Source organism: Ambystoma mexicanum, chromosome 5q (genome assembly GCF_040938575.1).
Source record: "Ambystoma mexicanum isolate Mex_15411 chromosome 5q, UKY_AmexF1_1, whole genome shotgun sequence".
NCBI lineage: Eukaryota > Metazoa > Chordata > Amphibia > Caudata > Ambystomatidae > Ambystoma > Ambystoma mexicanum.
The window spans coordinates 857428865-857453192 of NC_090933.1; the positions used below are offsets into that span (position 1 = coordinate 857428865).

A 24328-nucleotide genomic window follows, 5' to 3' on the forward strand; every position below is an offset into this window, starting at 1 on the left:
TCGTGGACCCAGGGATCGAAACTGTGGGGCTCCATGTCGCCTTGCTTCCAAGGCGAGCACGTTGCCCCTGAGCTATCCTCCCGAGATGGCACAAGTCTCTGATTTCAAGGCTTGACAGAACAGTGTTTACATGTTGCTGTATTATTGTTGTGTGTGCCTATTTCATGGTCATCATTTTAATTAATGAATTAACCTTTTATAACACGCTTGTTACCGGAGACCAGTCTCTAAGCGTGAGTCCGGGATACAAACCTGTGTATCTCTGGGTTATATTTCTTCCAAGACAAAAAATTGGCCCCTGAGCTATCTTCCAGGGCCTATTTTATTGATAATTATCCCTGGTACTGATGTGAATTGTATTGTTGTCCTTCTGCCCTGGCAGGAAGCTGTGTGGCATTTGATACTTCACTTGACATTTGATGTCCAATACCTCTTGACTTTGTCAATACCAGTTTTATGAATGCGAGGTGGCGTGTCTCTGCCTTAGTTCTCCTTGCTTGCCAGTCGAAGAGCACACCTTGACTGCATTACTGCAGTGAGATTCAGTCTCCCTAGATTTACACATACATCTCAGACTGCCCATATATATCCTCTTTAAGATTAGAATAAAGTGTGAAACAATGGTTCACTGGACCTTGTGCGTGAATATATCATAGAAAACCCAAGACAGTTAGACTTTAAAATGTCGCTGGAATATGTTAGGTATTTTACCAGAACATGTGGAAGGAGAGTGAGGGCTAATACTTGAGTTTTCTCCACGCGTCTGAGCTCATTTTGTACAAGGGGAGTCCTTGGAGTCTCTGCCAGACATCAGTCCCGGTTACGAGAGCCTTACCCATAGTCTTTAGCTCACTCTCTTTCACAGAGGAGAAATATCCAAAACATATCAGTCTTTGTCCTGCCCTGGGGCAGTCCAGCACAGAAATGCAAGGCAATTCTCCTCTGAACACGAGTACCAGCTCATTTTGTATACCCAGTGAATGTGCTCGAAGGAGCCTGACCAAGAGAGCGTATGCGGCCTATGGTGCTTCCAATGGATTTTGGCCCTTCACTGCATCATGTGATGTGAGGCATGGAGACCTGGATGGTCCCCCTGTTTCTGTTCCTTACCCTACATCATTCCGTGAATCCAATGAGATCTCTGAATGTGTACATGGCGGAGATGGGTGATGGGGGCTCGCATGATAAAACATGGTGGATCCCCACGCACTCTGTCTGCTCTTTGCAAATGTAAAACAACCGGCAGATTCCACAGGAATCCATGCCGCTCGTCCCGCATCGAATGTGTGATCCTAGTGCAGGCATGGGCAATTGCCTGCACGGAGTTCCGGAATGTACGTAGTGGAATTCCCACCCTGCGTCCCTCTCCGTTTGGGGGAATCCGGTTTAAGAAATGGCCCAGATGCAGGAATAGATACAGAGAGTTTGTCTCAGGGACATTTTGCAACCCAAACAAAATGGGGGACATGTTGCAAGAAATTATACAGTAATTATGCCACGTAATGATCCTGGAAGAGTGGAATGAAGAGGAGAACGTGTGATCAACTCAGAATACTCTCAGTTGCCTCCTCATCCGCAGACCACATACCAATACTCACTCTCCCACCCTGCAATACAAACCCCATTGCTAGGTCCTGCATTTCCTCCACCCCACCCCTGAACACTGCGTTTTACATCTGTACTATCAAGACCAAAATAAACACACTAAAATAGAATGCATCTTAAACGACCACCGTTACGTCTCTCATTGCCCCCCACATCATGCAGCTTTATGCACCCTCCCCTATAGAGCCCACCTCCATAACCTGCACACACAGCTGCGTATGGAGCAATTTCTTAAATTAAATACAGACGACAAATGCTGATCTCTGTGGTGCGGGGCTATTTGGTGGCTGGGTGTTATGTCCCAAGCAAGCTATTGAAATAAGCACATGCAAATCAGAGGCTGCAAGATAGCTCAGCAATCTGTGACACAAGAGCCTTCGCAGCAGGGCCCGGGATTTGAATCCTAAGTCCGGGGGGAGTGAAAAACACACGTGCCATGTTCCTGCCTTCCAGTAACAGTGCTTGGAGTGAGAGAACGTTAGGGAACGAAGACAGATTATCTCTAAAAGTGGAGGAACGTTGTGCCCTTTAGTTCCCGCCCACTTCGACCTCCGGGTTTACTCAAGTCCATTTTTGCATAACTCAGAGTAGCATTATGATCAGTAAGTGGAAGCGTTATGCGAGTGAGGGGTGTGCTCTTTTTAGTATGCAGACCATCACATATGAGGAGAAACAAATACAAGGGAGGCACAAGCTTACACACAGTGGCTTTGAATGCCAAATACATTTTCATCAGATAATAAAAGGACTCTGTGCTTTGCAATCTGCAGCGCGCCCTTTCCCAACCACAACATGCGAGCTAATGTATACTTCTGCTGAATGGAAAATGCAGCCACGTTAGAAGAAACGCTTTTGCCGTGGGAGGGGGTCCTTTCCTACGGGGACCTTCCGAGCTACATGCCAGCGCCCTGAAAATATCACATGGCGCGGACATGTGTTAGAAATTACAGCCAGTTAAGTTCTCTGCTAAGAAAAATATGTGGGCAATTTATGAAATGCACTCCAGGATGGAGATGTCTTAAGTAAAACCAGATTCTGCAAACAAATCCATTTTTGAAACATGAACTTAATACAAAAAAGAAGGGCTGCGGCACATCTGGCGCGCAGGAGCCGGGGAAAGGGTGGTCTGACCTAATGGCAGGCCATCTCCTGAAAGAGGAGCTTTCTTCCAGGGCCTCTGTGGCGGCTCTGATCCCGACTTGTCCTCCGAGGGAAGCGGGCCGTGCTGGTGCCAGCAGCGAGATAAAGCCTTCCGCAGACAGGCATCTGTTTCCTTGACTAAATCGCACATTGCTTTTTCAATATGGAATGAGTGATGGCCGTGCCTTCCATGAAGTAACGTTCTGCCCAAGGACCATCTCCTCTCCTCAAACGCCTTCGGGACTAACAGTGGGCGAAATTGTCACGCTAGGGTGGAATTGCTACATAATGACATTCTGCCCGCAAAGCAGAATTCCCACCAATTCCAGCTCCTCGTGTGATACACTTTAAGGGCCAGATTCTCAGACCTGTTTTATAATGTCACAACACCATTGGAAAACGCTCTATGAATCAGGCCCTTATTATTTATTTGCTGGTTCATGTGTGCAAGCAAACATTGTGTCCAATTCAAAGGCTGCAATCTTGTGTGCCTCAAAAGTGATGCTGCGCGCCCGCGCACACAAAAATACAACTTGTGCACTCAACACAACTTGTAGTACACGAGCAGAATGAAGGTGGTAGTTTTCACCAAAATCCACCATTTTGTCCATCATGAAATCAGCAATTCCGCCACCCCCTACTGGGGACACCGGAAATGCTGCCCTCGCCACACTGCTCTCCATACCTGGACTGCAGGGATTAAAAGGTACGAGGGCTGTGGCGGAGACAGATAGATGCTACTTGGGAGTATGTGGGCTCACTGCTATGCCATGCTGCTTTATTTTGTTCTCAAATGGGAAAATTATATATATATATATATATATATATATATATATATATATATATATATATATATATATATATATATATTATATTTCATTAAAAATCTTCAGTTGAAGTGAGGTCACGCACGGTCAGTAGTAAACGTAGCAAATCCCCAGAATGTCACCAGTCAAAGTATCTGCAGAACCTTAACTCAAGAGCCCCCATTGCACAGATCAGGAATTGAATGATGAGGTCACACATGAGATTACAGTGACAGTGTTGCTGACATCATTAATGATATCAGACATGACCTCATCAATGAATTCACAAATTGTATCCTACATCTGGTCTCTATAATAAGCTGAAAGAAAGACGTTTAGCTTCTAATGTGGAAGAGTGCAGCTGTAGCCGGCAGGTCCTCAAAGCAACGTGGCCCTTCTGGAGGCACTCCAAGGCACCTCGCCCGATTAGAGGGCCCCTAGAGTGCAATAGGAGGATGGGCATTACTTGTCACTCCTTTCGCTTCCGGACACTCTCCCGTTCTCATCTGGTACTCTCCCAAGCACTTCACCCTTTTGGGCATGAAGGACATCCTCAGGGAACTTCAATAAACAAAGCCGCAGTGGCATGATTAAAGGCGTATCTTGAACAAGATCACACAGTATCAAAGCCTTATTTGGGCTGATATTTCCAGCAGCAATCCTCTCTAGTCTACTGATGCGAACCTTCATTCAGCCACTCGGACTCGCTGCAGGGTAAAGGGTGGGCACTAATCCAGAAATTGACACATTTGACCTAGGTCGGCAGTGTGCGAAATAGCGGACACCATTAGTGGCGCTAGAGCACGAAACTAGGACTGCCTGCACAGACCTTTACGCCCATCCCAGTGCGCCCAACAGTGCTGCCAATTGGAAATCAGATCCAGTTTACTCTGGAATAAAGATATGCACCTATGGGTGACAAACGTAACCGAAAGTCATATCTGTTGCCCCATCTACGCACGGTGCGCATTGAGGGCCCCAGGTGCGGGGGCAAGGCCGGGGTCCGAGTGGAGGATCGTGGACAACTCAGAACAATATGCCCTTTGCTGCCATTGTAAAAGCTGGGTGTGCATTTTAAGTAGGGTGTGCCGGCGGAATAGTGGTACGTATTGCGAAGACCACAACCCCAAGCACGTTTTGGTGCTGGTTTATTCCCAAGGCAGCAGGCTGTATATGCAGGGAAATAACCATTGTTCTTTGGCAATATTTCACTGGGGGCCAGGCTCGGACTGGCCTATATGGCAATAGGTCCGCAGCCGAACCAAAAATGCAAAGTGCTGGTGTGGTACAGTTTCTTTGGTCAAAGTGGGCCACTTTTGTAGCCATTGAAGGCCAGCTTGATGACTTACTTCACCATGCGGCTAGTTGTTTTGAGCAGTGTTGCTGAATAAATATTCTTTAAAATGCACAACTTGTATCACATTTTTTCAAAACCCCCCCTTGGGTACTATTCAAACAGTGTCACAAAAGGAATGAATAGCCATTTGCAACTGTGGCCCACTTTTTCATTGGTGCACTAGTCAATTTTATGGCCCAGTCCGACCCTACTGGGGACATGTTTTTATAAACAAAAAAGATGCAGTGTGCACATGAAATCGTGATATTCGGCAATAAATCAAGAGAGAAACGCATGCCAATTAAGGTTCCCTTGAAACTGGTGCTCGGAAAGGTACGCTCATTTGAACTATTCCAGGAACGCAGCCGACCCCGTGTCTCCTCCTGTGCCACTGGTGCTGTCCTGCTACTCAATGCCAGGCACTGTGCTTTGAGTAAACAAGCCCCCCTCGCCCAGCCCCCATTCCACGCCCTGGCAAGTGTCAGAAGAGCTGCCCTCTGTGTCAACAAATAACCGCGCGACAGGTCTCATCCCACAGACAAACATTCCTCCAACAACTGCCCGTGCCCGCGTGCGCACAAGTGGGGCCACGAGGGCTGGCAGACAGTGATCATGTTTCAAAACACCATCTGCCTGAGCAGAACAGAGCCCAGACGGGGTCAGGCCTCCCTGGGCCGCCCGAGCCATTCCCCAGAATGCACTAGGTGCCCGGATGCTCTCTCCTCCACAGACGGGCTGCAGGGCTCCTCCTGCGCATGGCCGCTCAGTACCTTTGCACGAGGCAAACTGCCAAACAAGATTCGCAACCAGTGGGCACGACACCAAACAGCATGCCAGTGCTAGAGGAGGCCTCCTTCTATGGGTAGTGCAGGGGACGGGGGCGCGCCCAGATGTGCAAGATAATCTTTAAGCATGTTAGGCCGCATTTATTCAAAACTTAAATGCAAAACACATAGCAGCAATAGCAAAAATATTCACATCAAACAAAATACAGTTACTTCAAAGAATTCCCTGGGAGTGATATCAGGAGGCCGGACCCCCTGCACCTGTACCGAGTGTCTCCTGATCCTGCTCCCCGGGCTCCTGGGGCCCCTACTTGCTCCAAGTGTTTTGGTGCATGCTGGTCTGATCACCCCACTAGCCGATCCCAGGCACCAGGGCCCCTACTAGGGGCAAAGTTCCAGCCCAACATTCCGTCCACAACTGCTCCACGGCATTGTGGTGACCTTCACCTCCTAATTACCGGGTGGTGGGAGAATCCTCCCGGATAGTTGCGGCACTGGTGGTGCAGGCAGGCGAAGTGTCCGTGGCAGAAAGCAGGAAGGTACCATCTACCTTCTGGGATGGCCCGTTTATCCCTCTGGTTGCTACCGAGGAGCCTGCTGTTCCCACCCACCGAAGTCACGAAAATGCTACCCCTCTTAAGCACCACCGCAATACGCCCCACCACCTCGCTCCATCCGAGCCAGCAACCCAAGTCATCCATGCCGCACCGGAAGTCGAGATGGTGCGGGGGCAGAAAGGGGCCCGAGGATAGACTATTGCCCAGACCCCATTTCCTTCATGTTGGGCTGGCCTGGGGCTTATCGACACAAGCTGAGTAATGCCCTGGAATGAACATGCTGCATGAAAGGCCTCCCCTTCACAGATAGTCAGCATGGATCATCCACATGTCAGCTAATTGCCACCACTCACATCTCAAACGAGATCCACAACCAGAGGGCACACAGTGGCACAGTGTGAGAGAAGGCTCTGCAGTGCAATCCGCGCAATGCCCCAGAATGAGCCAGCTCTAGGAACAGCCTCCACCCAATAGACAGCCTTCATGGATCATGTGAATGACAGCCAAACTCCACCACACACATTGCAAACACGATCCACAACCAGAGGGCACACAATGGCACAGTGTGAGAGAAGGCTCTGCAGTGCAATCCGCGCAATGCCCCAGAATGAGCCAGCTCTAGGAACGGCCTCCACTCAATAGACAGCCTTCATGGATCATGTGAATGACAGCCAAACTCCACCACACACATTGCAAACACGATCCATACCCAGAGGGCACACAGTGGCACAGTGTGAGAGAAGGCTCTGCAGTGCAATCCGCGCAATGCCCCAGAATGAGCCAGCTCTAGGAACGGCCTCCACCCAATAGACAGCCTTCATGGATCATGTGAATGACAGCCAAACTCCACCACACACATTGCAAACAGGATCCACAACCAAGAGGGCACAACACCACACGGTGGCACAGTGTGAGAGAAGGCTCTGCAGTGCAATCCGCGTAATGCCCCAGAATGAGCCAGCTCTAGGAACGGCCTCCACCCAATAGACAGCCTTCATGGATCATGTGAATGACAGCCAAACTCCACCACACACATTGCAAACACGATCCACAACCAGAGGACACACAATGGCACAGTGGCACAGTGTGAGAAAAGGCTCTGCAGCGCAATCGGCGTAATGCCCCACAATGAGCCAGCTCTAGGAACGTCCTCCACCCAATAGACAGCCTTCATGGATCATGTGAATGACAGCCAAACTCCACCACACACATTGCAAACAGGATCCACAACCAAGAGGGCACAAAACCACACTGAGTGTGAAAGGATCTTTCGCTGTAGAAACCGATTAAAAAAAACAAATTAACCTGCTGCAGGAAAGAACTCCCCTTCACAGACAGTAACAGAAACTACACACGGCATCTATTTGCTGTTGCACACAGTGTGCAAAGTAGACCCACAACTCGTGCGCAGAAAATGGCAATGTCCCTCCAGTGTAAGCAAATGATTCACTGAGTAATCCCCAAAAGGAGCCAGCAGTAGGCCAACCATCAACTCCACAGACAGCCTGGGAGGGTCATCCATTTGACAGCTTTGTGCCTCAGAACATCCTGCAAACAGCATTCAGTACCCAGAACCCCATTCACAAAAAAACAGACGCAACCAGTGTGGCAGAAGAGTTCACAGTGCCAGTGTGGCAGAAGGGTTCGCCGTGCCAGCATGGCAGAAGAGTTCACCGTGCCAGTGTGGCAGAAGTGTTCACAGTACAGGCCCAGTAATCCACTGCTCCCAGAATGCAACAGATGTAGGAGAGCTCCCTCCTCCACAGACACCCTGTGTGGAACACACAGCGGCAGATATGTGCGTTTGCCAACAGAATACAGAGCCGGCACAGCGCCTCTCCTGTGAAAGGAGGCTTCTCTGCGGAGGACATGTGTAAAGCATCTATGCGGAAGTGCTCACCTCATCGCACGGTCTGTGGGGATCATGCACAAGACAGGTCTGTGCCCTAACAGACTGAAAACTGTGACCACAGTCTATGTATACCCCCAGGTCACAAAACAGTCCACGCACCGATGGCATGTTTGCCCTTAAAACACCTCACATTGTACCCATGATGCAAGGTCACACACAAGCATGGCCTGCGCCCCCAGGAATTTGATGAATTGTGTGTACATCGATCATACTGAGCAAGTCTCGTCAGCAACCCCAGTCCCCCACCCCCCACAATGTCTCTGGACCTTGGCACCCCCATGCCCCCCACTGGCTACTCCACCGCATCTGCCCACGTGACAGTCATCCTCTGTTGTCAAACTGAATGTCATCCTTGCATCTAGGCATACAAACCGAATGTGGTTCACAGTGCTGCAAGGGGGACGCGAGGCGGTAGGGTGGGCGCTTCACGGAGCTTAAAAACAACGTAAGCACTACTTTGCAACATGCGACAAACGTGCAGTGCCATCAATTCGTGTTTCTGTCTGGATAACAGACTGATTGCGGGCGGAATCCCGCACTGTGAGGAAGCCACGTGACAAAGGGTAAATTATCCATTTGCAATTTTAAAAAAATCCTCAAATAGCAAACGTGTTTATGAAAAGGTTTTAAGAAGGGCATGGCGGGCATTGCAATCTGGGCAAAAGGACAGTTCATTAAGCAGCGTGTACGTTGGTGGACCGTGGCCGGGAGCCCTTTGCACCCGTGCCTATGCATTGTGCCCGCGCCACTGTACCGCCAGCATCCCACACTCCGTCCCCCCCACGCACACACACAAGCAGCGGCATCACTCACCGGGCATTCTCGGACGCAGCGTGGTCCACTGCGCAGGGCTGCCCGGCTCTGCGAGGCGGCTTCTCCGGGGCGCAGATCCGGCATGGGGGAGGGCCCTGCGAGGAGCTGGCGGTGCCAGCCTAGCCGCAGGCAGCAGGCTGCTGGGCGCCTGCCTCCGCCGAGCAGAGACAGATGGAGGGCTGACACTCCCAATCGCACTTGGAGCAGAAATGTGACTGATGACAGGAGCACATGTGGCCTTGAACCCAGCCCCGTCTCTCCAGGCGGAACAATGACAGCGATGCGTGTGCGCGCGTGTGTGTGCGTGTGGGCAAATCAGCGCCGCCCGGCTCCCCTGAGCCGGCGCATCCTACCCTACCTTCGCCAGCAAGTTCCCGAGGACCCGGGGACAGGAAGCCGAGCGCGCAGCAATGCTCTAATGTTGCATTATTCATGCTTCCCCACAAAGTTAACCCTTCTAATCGCCGATTAGAAATGCCAATTTGTCTCACAAAGACAAATAGTTCGATGGACTAACAAACACCCACAAACACGCGTCCGCGACACAATGCGAGAGCGATATGGAACAACGTCGCTAATTTCACAGTCACTTTACTTGGTAAACCCGCGTTTGTTTATCTAGGTGTGAATTTATAAATGAGTCTACAAACACGTTTTAATGATTTTTATTTTTTTTAATACGACAATTTATCTCGGCGAACAAAAGTCCCCCAGCATTTCCTTTGTCGGCGTTTCCCGCGGCCTGTGCGGCGCAGTGGCCACTTACACGCAGAGCACTTATTTCTCCGCAGAGCTCGCAGCCCCCTGGGAGCGGCACATTGACGGGCTGCAAACATTTGCAGTCGCTTTACAGGCCGATCCCTGGGAGATGAAAACAAAATCGTCCCTGCAAAGCCCTTTTTCAAAAGGCGAACAATCATGTCCTCGCGGCTCCTGATTTGCGCACCCCCTTAAATGCCTAGGCGGCGCGTGACTCCCATAGGCCCGGCCGGGTTCACGGCACGGCTGCCTAATACGCTTTAATGGACACCATGATACATAAAAGGGCGGCGCTCCATCTCTCGGGCGGCCCATTTTCCTCCCAGCAGCCGTCCCTCTCTCCTTTGTGTCGGATGTTGGGCTGACAGGGGAAACAGAGGCGGGCTCGGATGCCTGGCGGGCTCCACTCGAGCCCAGGGGCCAAGCTAGGGACGGGGCCCACGCTCCCCGCGGCCCGGGCTTCCGTGTATCCGGTGTCTCTGCTCCGTGGACGCAGCCCGGCCCTCCTGTGCGCATTTCGCAGCACTGGCTAAGAGCACAGGCTAGTCGTAGCATTTTTGCTGGTTCCTTGATATCTATATCCCTGTCTAAACAGAGGAAGGAGCAGGGAGGGTGAGAGGAGTAGAGACGAGGGAGGAGGGAGACAGGGAGAGAATTGGAGACGGTGATAGAGGATGATAAGGAGACGAAAGCGATGGAGAAAGATGGTGGGGTGGCGCGTGATCAAGAGAGGGGACAGATGGAGACAAGCAGAGAGGAGAGAGGGAGAAGAGGCAAATGGGGAGAGGGAGAAAGAGAGAGGAGGAAGGAGGTGGTAGAGAGAGGAGAAAAGCAAGGAAGAAAGAGATCAAGGGCTTCCAACAGAGACGAGGGAGGAGAAGAGAGAAGAGTCACGAGAGATTAGAGGCGGAGAGGAGAGAACGTTCAAGTGTGTGTGAGAGAGAGGGGCAAGTGGGATATGCATATCGGACCGGCATCAGCTTCAAATCCCGGCAGGGCCAAAACTCAACCTTTCATCCTTCCAAGGTCGATAAATGAGCACCACACACTGTGGGTAATAATAAGCAGCGCTCAGATGCCTGAGGGTTCATTGCGCTATATAACTGCTAAATTATTATTATTATTACATGTATGTATAAACATATGCAGGGGACAGGAAGAGAAAGGGAGAGCGATCATTGGAGAAGGAGAGTGAGGTGTTCAGGGGGGATGGGAGGGATAAAGAGAGATGCTCTTTGCCCCAATCATGGTGCAGCATTGCATTGCATTCACTGTACCACGAATGGGCCTAGCTAAGAGCAGAATGTTCAATTCTGACATATAAAGGCCCTTCCATATTAAGCCGTGATATAAATGTGGCATTGCTTTGCCTGCTGATGCGCCTATCGCCGGGGCCGCGTACTGGCACGTGGCCAGTTATAAGAGGCAGTGCTCAGAACAATGATCATGTATAGTGCAAGGACCGAAAGAGGCGGGGGAGGGGAGGGAGTGAGAAAGAGAAGATGGAGGAGAGCGAGGGAAGAGGTGCAACTAGACTAACATTTCAGGGGAGTCTAACCCTTCAAATGTTGTGAGAGGGAGTAACTTCAGGGGCCCGGTGGGGGTGCAAATGTACTTGTGTGGGGGCATCTAACTTCTTTAAGCATTCGAAAGAGACTCTTCTGGAGCAGCTTCAATGTTACAAGCAGTTAACTCTCCCCTTCACGTTTGAATGCAGACACTTAAGCCATCCTACCCTTCCAATCACTCCCCTGACATGCAAGTGCTAATAAGCCATCCCCATTTGAATTGCCTAAAGATGTATGCATAGGTACACAGTTGCCAACAATGAAATGCTTTCCATTAGTTATGGCCGGGCCTTTGTTAACACTGCAGCCCCGCCCACTGCTTATTATCTGTGTCCTGTCCTGCCTGCTGGCAGCTCAGTAGGTGACCAGGTCAAATCATCATAGTCCACATTTTCATGGGGGGAGGGGCGGATAATGGTCATTATACCACTGAAGAAGCGCTCTGGAAAGTTATGGGGGGTTTAAAGAGACTGGAAAGCAAAAAAGTTCACCTAAAGCGTGAAAGTAGAGAAATGCATTTGAGCCAAGTCCCACATGCCTTGCTGATGTAACTCTGAAGTGGAGGTGAACTTCCAGCGACGGCTACCAGGTGGCGCTATGGCAAGCGTGACTTGGCTCAAATGGATTTATATATTTGATTTCAATTTTATTTTTTTACATTTGTAAAGCGCACTAGCAGCCCAGAGGCATCGAGGCGCTGTTGAATGAGAGTGACTTACTTACAAGTGTATATAGACATGTCGTGGAAACAATGTAGTGGGGCTAGACATATGGGGTGTGAGAGGAAAGTAAAGAATACGGTAGTCAAAGGGTAAGAGGGAACGAGAGAAGGGGTGGTAGGATCAGGATGGAGACCATCTTTTTGTCCTGTGGAGCGTGCGGGGAGGGGTATCGGGTCATGCATTTCCCTGTAGCTCATTGACTCCAGTGCACTCACGCCATCACTGCCTGTGTGCATTTTAGACAGTCTTAGCACTTCCACAGGGGTGTACAGAACAAAACGTACAGACCGACAATGATGGGCTCGGCTCTAATCCTCTAACACCTCACCCCTTCTCTCTCTGGAGATTCGCGTGTGAAGGCCTCCCCCCGCCCCCCCGCTACCCCACCCCCTGTGTCCTGCCCTGTTCCATCCAACCATGCTAACCAAAATCCAGGCTGTCCGCTCCGGCTCGTAGGGAAAGCCCACAATTCATAATGATGGCTGCGCTCTGTCACCAGCGCTATGCGGCGCCCTATTTATGAGGCCAATCCTTTGCTCATCATAGTTAGATGTCTGCTGTAATGAGCCCGCGATAATGGATGGCAGTTTAGTGGAGAGCCAGACTGGTGTAACCTTGTGCCAGAAAGCTTTACAGTCCTTCCCATAGTAATCAATTAGCCGCGTGCTGAGGGGAACCCTAAAGCAACTTCTCCATGCCCTGTAAAACAAGACATGGCATAAAACAGCCCACCAGTCACCCGTAAAACGTCGGCATCTCGAAGGCTTTCGGGGGAAAAAACGACCGTGTTTCTCGCGATATAAACATTTCCTCCAGGCACCCTGTATAAAACGTTCTGGGGGAGGGCGTGGGGGGGGGGGGGGATCTAGGCTGTGCAGCGTGTCCATGTTTAAAGCAACACCGTCACTTATTGCCACGGTCCCCCGGAGAGCCCCGGAGGCTGACGGAGTGGCCTCCCCGGGCCCCGCGGCACTTCCCGCGGCCGCCAGCTGCACGCAACGCCCCACCTCGCCGGAGGATGCAATAGGCCCGAGCAGGCTCCGGCCCACTTGGCAGCCTTCCCCGAATACAATCTCCTCGAGATGTGTTTTTACGCAGCTACTTAAGGGCTGACATGCCGACGTTGTTGCGCCGTTTAGACAGCTGCAGCGAGGCCAGAGTGTGTAACCGAGAGGTGGTCGGGGCCAGGAGCAGCGGCGGGGGAATTCCACCCATTTTCGTGAAGCCAACGACAGCCCAGGGCATGGGGCCAAGACTCTGCAGGGGCCTGAGGTGCTGCCTGAAATGCCGTGTGGTGACTGCAAAGCAAAGGCTCCGACGTCACAAGAAAAAGGCACCTGGGCCTTCCAGAGAAGGTCAGACCCCGGGGTGGCTCTATCGGCGCAGTTACTATAGTGACCGCACTATACACATGTACATGCTCGCTGGGGTCCCCCCCACCCCCCTTGGACACAGCACTCTTAATTGTCAACACGGTGCGTATGTGCATAAAAAAGAAAACTTCCAAACACGACCGCTGTAAACATGTCCTTATTATGTCATCTTGCACAAAGTGCATTCTGCAGATGTAAACAACACTGCTGTTAAAGTGGTGCGGAATATTATAACGCACAATCGCACTCCCTGCATTTACTATAGTGACTTTGCAGCATATACTTAACGGTTATTTTACGGGTAATGCTCTTATATTTGTTTCACCCTTCCCCCAAAAAGCCCCCCACCCCACTCATTAAGCACTGTCAGCTATTGGCGGCATGCAAGGCAGTGTAAGTGAAAACACGCAATATGAAAATCAGAAGGCACCTGGGCTTGCTGCAGTTCCCTGATTACCAGGTCTGCTGCATGGGTCTCGGCGACACATTCACCGCAGCACAGGACAGGGCCGGCCGAAACGCGTGTGTCTGTGCCGCCTGCTGTCCCGCAGTGACTTACCCCGAGGGAGGAAGAAGTCGGTGAAATGCATCTGAACGCAGCGAGGTCCTCTGCAGCAGTGAGAAACGAAGCCGCCTGCACGCCGTTTCTTTTCGGGGGCTCCGCCACTCCCGCCCCGAAGCCCCCCTACTTATAGACGTCTGTTGTGATACATTGTGAATTCATGACTTCACACAGTGGGTATTAAGTGAGTTAATTCAAAGGAGCTGAAACCTCACCGATCCTAATTGAAGGCAATACACCCAACCAAATACTTTCTAGCCCATCTGCTCTGGCCTGCCACCAGCCATTCAGCGCAGGCGAATGAATACTTTCAGATATGCTAGCGGCCCATTAAAGGCACTCATTTAAGCAGGACTGCATTAACACAGTGAAAAACCCAGGGCAAAATGGGTTCAAATGGAGCATTTTACTCCTCGTTGACTTTAACAAAGCTGAATGCGGCTTTTTTTTCTCGCTCTTTTTATGTGCAAGACTTGATAAACTGAATGCCGGGCACTCAATGATCAGCCAACAAGCATTGATGGATGGTCATCAGGCCCCCCTCTTCCCAGGGTGGGTCCTTTCTCTGGAGTGGCGCACCAGCTTGGGGGGGCGGACTCGCTAATGGCTCGATTTCCTCGCCTGCTTGTTCTATGGTCACTCCCAGACCACTGGCCACCAACTGACGGGAACATATTGGGCATGGCCATTTCGTATGGGCGGGTGGCGGAAAATAAAGTGGGGGCATTAGCCGGGCTTTCTCATTCAAATGCCACAGTTTTGTCCAGGCTCAAAGGCTTTGCTCTCGGGCCCAGCTGGAAGCCATTGCTTTTTCCTCGGGCTGATACTGACAGCAGACGCCCCCCCACCCCTGCTAACTTGGGAGCCTGGAGGGGAGGTAGAGCGAGTTCCTAACTTTCCATCAGGCTAGCCGCGCATTACACGGACCCTCTGAGACGTGATGCTTGTGTGTATTGGAATTCGCTGCCGCCCCCTACTCTGGGCTAAATACCATATTAGGCCAGGTAACCACCAGCGCAGTTACCAGTTCCAACTGCGGGAACTGTTTGCATTGCACACTCCGGCAGTATTAGGGACACTAACCACAACGTCTGGAGTGTAACATTATTCAGAGAAAATCGAATTCATGTTATGCCAAAGAGCGAAGACCCAGAAAGGAGCATGCGCGTCTCTGCGCCATCATTGCATGACCTGAGAGCAGATCAGGTGACACGACGTCTCGCATTCCTAAAATCAAGAGACACACACGCAGCTCGCCCCTAACTAGTTAACAGAGCTGGCTGCATCCGTGACGTGCACTGATTGCTCACGATTGATCGAGCCTGTCATTGGAAGGCTGGGTCCAGAATGAAGACATCCCACTGAAGCCAGCCCACCCACCATGGGGGGATGGGGGGGCGGCTGAATCAGGCAATGTGATTGTAGCCTTTCTCCCATGCAATGGCCGCCCCAGGAGTAGGCAGCCTCTTGGGGGGGAGGGCAGCACACTGCGACTTGGCTCTTCTAAAGCTTCACCACTGTCTGAACGAAAGGGCCCCTTCGTGTTGCTGAGACCTGTTTCCCCCACAATCCCTTCACCCACCAATTCTAATTCGTGTTTAAAGACTGTTAAAGCCTGGCGATGGTTTATCTCACGGATATGAATGCTCGATCTGTCACAAATGTTTGCAGTGCTATTGTTGTGGGCCAGTTATTTTGTCGGGTAGTTACATTTTCTTCAATATTATCCTGAACTTGTCACCTTTTCATTATTTATTTTCAGATATGTAGTGTATTGTGTTTTCAGAGCAGCACATTCTGCCATACAGCAGTAATCAGGGTCTTGTCTTCAATAGTGAATACTGTCAGCAGACAAAAGCAGTGGCTATGGGTGCATTCCCCACATTATTGTTGCTTAGGGCTCATGCTTTGAAGAATAATCCATTTGCCACACATGTCCATGGATGGCACCGATACATTGACGATATCCTGCTAATCTGAGGTGGGACTCAAGGTGATTTCACCAAGTACACAGAGCATCTGAACAGCAATCAGTTTGGCTTGGAACTGGTGGGACAACTCTGTCAATCAGAAATTTCCTTTCTAGATCTCACAGACTATGTCAAAGATGGTCAAGTACATACCAGGACTTTCCACAAACCAACTGAGGTTATATCTACTCTCCTGGCGACTGGTTGTCATACCAAACACATTGCTCAAAATATTCCAGTCGGTGAACTGATGCGGGCACAAGACAACTGTAGTGACACAATGGTTACTGAATTAGAAATAAAGAAAGTCAATAATTGTTTCAGACAATGTGAGTATAAAGACTCAATATTATTAACTACTGAAAACAAAGCCAGAACTAAATCGAGACAGAAACTAATTCAAGGTACCACTCGAGCTAGACATTGTACTAATAAACAAGAGATATTCATCAGCCAGTTCAATGGTGACAACCAGGTATTGTACAAGATGCTTAAAATGCATTGGGATCTCTTACAGATGCACAATGATTTGCAAATCAAGGATTACATACACAAAAAGACCTCTCATACGTACAAAACTATGACCAAGCTTTGTGTTACCCATACCATCACCAACCGATTGGCTCTCAACGGCATAACCACTATCAAGTGTTTACAAATGTGGCTTGTGCACAATGTGTCCTTTTGCATTAGATAAAACACACACACTGACTACAGATAGGTTACTTACTATTCACATTAACCAATTTTAGAATTGCAAATTCAAATTTGTGCTTTGCATTATTATTTGTGTCTGTTATAAATATTATGTAGATAGTACAATACATGAATTAAGGATCCGCATGAGAGGACATCTTGGGACAATGGAAGACAAGAAGCGAGAGACCCGTTGGCATATCATTGGAGTGAAAATCACCAAATGGACAACAAAAAAGACATTATGTGTTTTGCCATAGGTCATCTCAAACTATGTCAAACCACTGGTTCATGGAGCGAACAGAGAAAAAACGTTAAGGATGAAAGTAGCAAGATACATTTGCAAACTGATGTCCACAACATCGGGTCTCAACACAGATCATGAAATTGAAGTTTTTCTGTGAAACAATCCACAACCTAGACAGGATTCTTAACCCCATGTGCAATATATTACAATGGAATGGTCTATATTGCACCACTACGTAGGCGTACATTGTTGAAAGGAAGCAACAGTGAAACATGGAATGCTATCTGGTTTGAAAAAAAGGGGCTTTAATGGACACTGCTGAGTGGCTCTTTAAATTACCACAGGCCACATAACTGTTACTCATAATTGGCAACTTACATGATGTGATGTGCATTCTAATATATATGTACACACTTAGCATACAATGACAAATGGGGGTAGGTCTCCATGTTATTATATGAGTGGCAAAGGTCTACCAATCTGACCAGAATTTGACATTCCTTAATTCTTTGCAGTACATTCCAATGAACATCAATTTTTTAAAAATAACCTTTTGCACCTTATGACCATAAGGAGCATTACGACATTTGATGGAAACGCTACCATTTTCATCACTAGTACTCAAAGAGTTAAACTGATAATAATATATAATAAGGGAGTGATAAAGTTTCAATTTCCTATAATTATCAATATTTTTCTTATCACAGCAGTTAAACTAATTACCATAAATGTGTATTAATTCCATTTAGGAATTCTAATATTGGCATATTTATATGCTTAAACTTATATTTATTGCGTGCATATAGAGATACATAACACATAATACAAGGCAGGCATATTCCGCTCTAGGGATCGCTCAAATACATTGACTGCCAATCGAGATATCATGCCTACGTCATACGCTACCATGCGATGACGTCAAGATGCATATGTATGATTGGTGTCGCAAGATGGTGCCCATTACGAGGTTGCTCTGCTGCAGTCAAGTTACAAGCTCAATGATTTGGCTTTCATAGTAAGCGTATTGCAGTGAATTCTTGACCCTCCGCCATGAGGCCTTTTAAACAAATGATCTTACAAAGGTTCATTATTATGTATTTCTTGAATACAGGAACAGCATGATTGCTCTTTAGATGTGATAATATTCATATGTCAAGGACCTTACATATGGGACACAACGAGAGAGACAATGAATGTGATCTACATTCATTTATGTGGGTAAGCAGTGTAACTGCTAATTGTTACCTATTTATCCTTATATTATTTTTAAACAAATGACCTTACACAGGTTCTTTATTATGTCTCTCTTGAACACATTAACACCATGATTATTTGTAATACGCAATAATATTTATATGGCATTGGTTATACATATGGGGCATAACGGCAGACAACCATCGTGATCTACAGTAGTTTGATTGGTAAGCGGCCTAACCTCTACTTGCTATCTATTTGACTCAGCGTTAAATTTATTGACAAAATGATGTGATCACACTGTGGCTTATACATTATACCAAACAATCTTATACAGGTTTGTTATTATGCATCTTTAGAATAAAGGACCACCATGTGTTTTCCTAATTTGTGATAATATATAAATGACACTCGTCATACATATGGGACACAAAGGTAGACGGCAAATATGACCTACATTAGTCTTGATGGTAAGCGGCCTAACCCCTACTTGTCGCCCATTGGACTCAGAGTTAAATGTAATGATATAATGAGATGTTTATATTGTGAGTATATTATAGATATTGACCATTGTGCAATGCAAGGATTGTATCCTGGAGCCATCCAGATGGCTTAATAAATGACAAGACACTTGAACTCTCATGCAGGTCAGCTTCTATAAGAGTGCATTATTGTTATTACTTGAGTCAACTCTATTGAATGCAAGTCTTAGTCTTTGCCAAATGTATTTTTAGACTCTGTCATTGACAATGTCTTAATACCTTGATCGCATGAATACAGTGATCGCCACATTAGCTCTTTGATGACCGTTCAATATACTGGGATGTTTTTGAGGTAATTAGTCTATGACTCTGCCACTCATACGTACCCATTGAAGCTCATTGTATAGATGTCTTTCTATATGTGTAATAAACCTTGGTAATTAAGAAGGACTTGTTCATTTATGACAGGATAATTGCAAATGGCACAGTCTAAATTTGTTTTTGTTCTTTTTCTCTCTGTTTTCCCTTACTTCTTGACACCTTTTCTCCCCCGGAAATATATTTCTCAATTATATGAGGATTGTTGTAAAATATAGCAATGCAATTTCCAGACAATAATCTGCCTTGATAAAGACCTTGGAGCGAAACTAGTGGCCACTTTTTCAGCACCTACGGTCAATACAAATAGTTGCATTAAGGCATCTATGTTCAATTCTAAAGTTGCATTTGTCACTTCACGTAAAATAATGTGTGATTTTCTACTATATACTCACCTACTTACTACCTCACTTCACCAAACTGCAAGGAACCAGTTTGTTTGATAGATGATCTTACGATTAATGTTATATTAAATCATTTCTTTGGAGCGCTTGCCTATGAGTGGTTCAATGTTCATGTTCTAAGTGTGTAGCACTAGGTTGTGTGCTGTACACCTGCAACTGCTGCTTTGATTTCAAGGAGGATAGATGTGTTGGTTTTTTGGTGCGGCTGAAGCTCCGACAACCACTCAAGTTCATTGTAACATCAAGGTATGTTTATAGCAACACATAGTTTACCGTAGACATCTAACCTTTCCATTACAATACTGCTCTGTCTTTCAAAAGACAAGTCACAAGGCACAAGGGAAGGGAGAAGAGTGGGTGAGACGGTGCTGTGCTCCACAGTCCACCGCGCCATCTTCACACTCTGTCTCTTTTTCACTTTGGGCCTCATCAACCACAAACCTTGAGAACATCCTCCATATGTCCTCGAAATTCCAGACTGTTTTTCTCTTGGCAAACATCGCTGTTCAATGAGAGCGCAATAGTATCATGTCCGATACCACTCCGCTAATGTGCTATGCTACCTTTACAAATGTATATATTTATTTCCCAGGGACTGTCCCAAATAATTTTCCCCTGGTTCTTCAGCTGGCACCATCCCGCCATGTCCACAGGAGCAGGGTACTGAGCTTTAGGGTCAGATATTTTTCTAGGCACAATGCAGCCCCCTTGGGTCCTGGAGGGACTGCGAACTCCCACACAAGATGATTCACTGCAATTTGCGACAGAGAGGTCCAGGAATGTGTGTGCTATGTGCACTTAACCCCATTCTTTCTGTAAACAATACTGTGTAACACTGTACATGCATGTGCCACTTTTGACATCCCGCACGTTGTTTTGTGCATGCGCCCCTGTGTGTGCCACAGCACCTGCACTGCCAATAGGGCACTGATAACAGGAATCCCACAACTACATGGGCACATGGAGTGTGCTGTCGATACCTTATAGAAGACACTACATGAGGCAAAATGTGCAAACACGGTGCATACGACTTATCGAGACACCCTTTTATGCTTTTGATTTGTTATAGTACGCCGGAGACCAGTCTCTAAGCAAAGGACCAGGGTTCGAACCTGCGCTGCTCTGCGTTGTCTTGCTTCCAAGACAAACGCCTCCCATGTTTTATATACATATGAATGGATACCAAGTTTCAAATGAGCCAGGCTACAACAACATGCAAACACACACACTAAACTCTAAACATATTAATGCTAATAGCCTTTAAAGCACTGGGATAGCACACACGTGGGGACGTGCTACATGACCATTTTCAGGTGTACACGTTCCATGTGGAGCCCTACGGATTTCGTCATTCGAGAATAGCAATCAGTTGACCTCATTAATTTGGGATCCTTCTCCAGACTCTGAACGCCATGGCTTCGAGGGGCCCAGCAAAGAAATCATGTGGGCTGTGATAGATAAAGGCAATGCCAATTGGAAGCCATTTTCGGGTTGTTCGCGGATGGCACAGGCCCTCCCGTGTTCTCTAACTATGAGGAGCCTCGGGCTGACCTCCTATGTTTTCATTGCCATTTTGAAAACTTCCAGCCTTCTGCTGTGCCACATGTGGCTTGCACCACGTAAGGACAAATCAACGTAGTGTCCAGCTGGCCTAAACATGCAAACACTCGTGCAACAAAATGTAATCCCATTCTGTATTCATTGGGCAAAGAGGGAGAGGTTAGATGGAAAACCTTTGTTTTCAATGTCACCCTCCCCGCTCTGACTGGGGGGCTGGCTGGTTTTGTGAAAACGCGAGGGTGATTGCGTATGCTCCAGTGAACGCCCCCTCCTCTCATCAGCAGAGACAAAACCCCGCAGCTCCTCTGTGCGCTGGCAGCCATCTGGACCCCGTCCTCTCAATGCCCGCCCCACGCCACACTGCCGGCATCATCACAGGCCTCGGCGGCTATTCATGACACACCCTTTTCGCATTTTCTGCTTGTACACTTGCAACAATAAATGATAATGAGGGCAACGAATGGCAAAGACAACAGCGGGACTCGAAAGCCCCCGCATATGGACAGCACGTGTTCCAAGTCTGCCTTCTGGTGTTAGGGCGCCACTGCAGCGCGTCTGGGAGAGGTGACTGACGGAAGGGTCACGTGCTCAGGTGAAACAGACGATGGAAGTGCGGTGATACAGGGCCTGATTCATGGAATCGTCAGCGCCGTGCAACAACAAACACCCTGTTTCACAGAGCGGTGCAAAGTGTATTGCACCAGGCTAAATGGGTCCACTCCACAGCGCAAAGTGACTTTGTACTGCAAAAGTACTCCTTGCACCAGCAAAATGGGTCTAATTCACGGTGTAAAGAGTACTTTTGAAGTGCAAAGTGACTTTGTACTGCAAAAGTACTCCTTGCACCAGGCCAAATGGGTCTAATTCACGGTGCAAAGAGTACTTTTGCAGAGCAAAGTGACTTTGCAGGCATTTCAGAACGCTGTTTGCACCAGATCCACCTCTCCCAAGTATGGCTTCACCATCATGAACCGCTTGAGCATGGAAAATCATGAACCGCTTGAGCATGGACAATCGCACCAAGCCATTACCAAAGATCTGGACTTCCAGTTGCAGGGCCCATTCTTGCTGTACACGAATGCCAGATTTTCCATCTATGGGATTTGGTTCTACGACAAGGAGGAATGCCAAAGAATTGCAGAGTTTATGAAAAACTGAACTCAAGAAGAGCAATTTAAAGCACGCCATGATGCTGGAGCAATGGCCTCTCCCATGAACTTAAATGCTGGTGATAGCAAAGAGGTGGATGTCTTCCAGACGATAACCAAGGCCAGAGGTGAGCATATTAAGTACTCATGTTCGGAGCCAAAACAGATGTCCAGTTCAATCTCCATCTGTGACAATCCCAAGCTGATCACGCCCATACCAGTGAAGCCTAAAGATGGCACGCTCTAGACAGCTCTTCAGCAGGGCGATCTATCCGACTCCGAACCCCAGCACTGATCGCTGGTGGCGCTTTTTGGCTAGCAAAACAAGTCCACCAATCCAGCAGAGCAGCAGCCAGAACCACTGACAGTTAGGCAGGGCGTGACACGGTCACTCTTCCACGAGGAGCCTGACGAGTCTGCATCTGATAGAACCTCTACATCTCAAGGAACACATCTCTCTGGCCAGCAAGTCAGAAACTGATGGTGCGTGGCACAGAATTTCACCCATTCTCAGAGCTACCAGAGAACAGGCTATATGATAATGGCAGTGTGCACTCCACAGGGGACCTTATTCCTGGGCACTTCCAACCTGTAGCCCAGAAGAGCATGGTGTTGTCTCTCCACATCCAGGTCCTAAACAACGAAACACTTGTGTACAAGCGCATAATAAATAAACAATCAATCAATCAACAATAACATTTGATGCAGGTTTTGCATGTTGCATATGGTCCAGTTACCAACTTGGCCCAGGGCACAGTGGTTCCTGTGAGCTCCACCACTCCCATCTTCAGTAGGACACAAACTAAGGGCATGGCACAGCCACAGGCTGTATATTTCAACAATTCAAAAAAGACTGAGACTCTGCGGCCACAGTCTCTTGGCACAGAACATTGCAGACTGCACAGGCAACCTTTTTCTTTCTCTGCCAGCCCACCAAGTACTGACGTTCTTTCTTCTTAGGAGCTGCTGAAAAGCTTAACATTCTACAGCAAGAACAGCAGTTTAACACTTCCAACAGACCTGCCCCAGCAGCAAAGTTCCCCACAGTCCCTGACAGCACTGCCACGCTTACGCTTCTCCACTCCTGGATGGACAAAACTGCAAAGGCAGAAAAGCAGAACCACCATTTCAGGTCATCTCTCCTCAGGTCATTCCAGCCACAGTTGCCCCCAGTACCTCTGATGTCCCCTCTGGGCTTCACTCATTCAGTGTCATGTCAGCCAATGACCAGCACTGGCGGAAGGATGCCTTTAGCAATCAACGGATCCATGCTGGGTCCATCCAGCGTGCTCCTGCCTCTGCAGGGCACAGAACACGGTGTACACAGTGTCATCAATAACTGCAATAACAGATCCACTCTGACCAAGCTGCATCTTCAAGAAACACTTGTGCACCTTCTTCAGAATGACAACCATTTCTATGATGCTTATCCCTCCAACCTGAGCAAGGAGTCGATGAACAAGAAAATGTGACAAGATTGATCATATATTTTTTATTTTTTTAAATTAAATTCCATGAATGTTTATCTGAATTTCTTGCCTGATTCATTGCTGCAGTGAATAACAAGTAGCATTGAGAAAAGAAAGTTTGTGATTTAAGAGATGCAAAATAAATAATCTATAACATGATTAAGCTGTGGTGATGGGTGATTTCTCTCACCCAGACATTTAGGGCCGGATTCATGGAATTATTTGCATGGACAATTGGGAACTGGCATCCAACTATGTGCACAATCCTGTTCATCGATCCATGGAATTGAATGCGTGGGATTTTCCTTAGACTGGTCTGGATTTCGCTGTGGCCCGGGAATACCCCTGCAAGCGGTCGAGTGCCTTGCTTGAGACACCATGCAGGCCATGGGCGTGGCTTGTACAGAGGGCGGGGAAGGGGGCGGAACACCGAAAATGTGGAAGAACATGCGAAAAAGTGGACGTTATGAGGGACGGGCCGCAGGCAGTCCATTGCACGCCCACAATTGTGCAGAACAATACATATTCAGGGATCCGACCGTACAACCTCCTGGCAGGGAAATGGCAATGCAAAGCCCTCATTCTATCTTCCACCCGAAGGCAGGCGTACAGACACTTGCGCATAGGAATCACTGCTCAGAGGTACGATCCGGTGTTGGATTTAGGGGTGTGTGCAAACAACCGGGGTTCCGATCTAATTTAGGGGTGCTTGTATGCAGTGTAACGGGGTGCAGGAATGGTTTCTGGGGGTTAGCATGCAGATTTTCTGAGTTTTACCCGAGTTACGATTAATTGTACACATGTTGTTGGGGTGCTGGTAACAGTTACAGATGACCCAGCGT

General features: G+C 48.2%; 1 protein-coding gene and 1 pseudogene across 3 annotated transcripts in view; one reads left to right on the top strand and one right to left on the bottom strand.

Annotated features, from left to right (window-relative positions):
• Positions 1-24328, bottom strand: part of RUNX1T1 (RUNX1 partner transcriptional co-repressor 1) — a 191716-nt gene that overhangs the window by 102416 nt on the left and 64972 nt on the right. The window contains exon 1 of one of the 3 annotated variants that reach the window (XM_069621345.1): positions 13936-14049. The exons of 1 other annotated variant lie outside the window; for it this stretch is intronic. In XM_069621345.1, coding sequence (XP_069477446.1) covers positions 13936-13966 — 31 coding nt within the window. In that variant the 5' untranslated portion in view covers positions 13967-14049. Of the gene's footprint in view, positions 1-8954; positions 9244-13935; positions 14050-24328 lie in introns of those variants that run through there. One more of the 3 variants, XM_069621347.1, reaches the window with a different exon arrangement.
• On the top strand, positions 21641-23489 carry LOC138498739 (mRNA-decapping enzyme 1B-like; annotated as a pseudogene).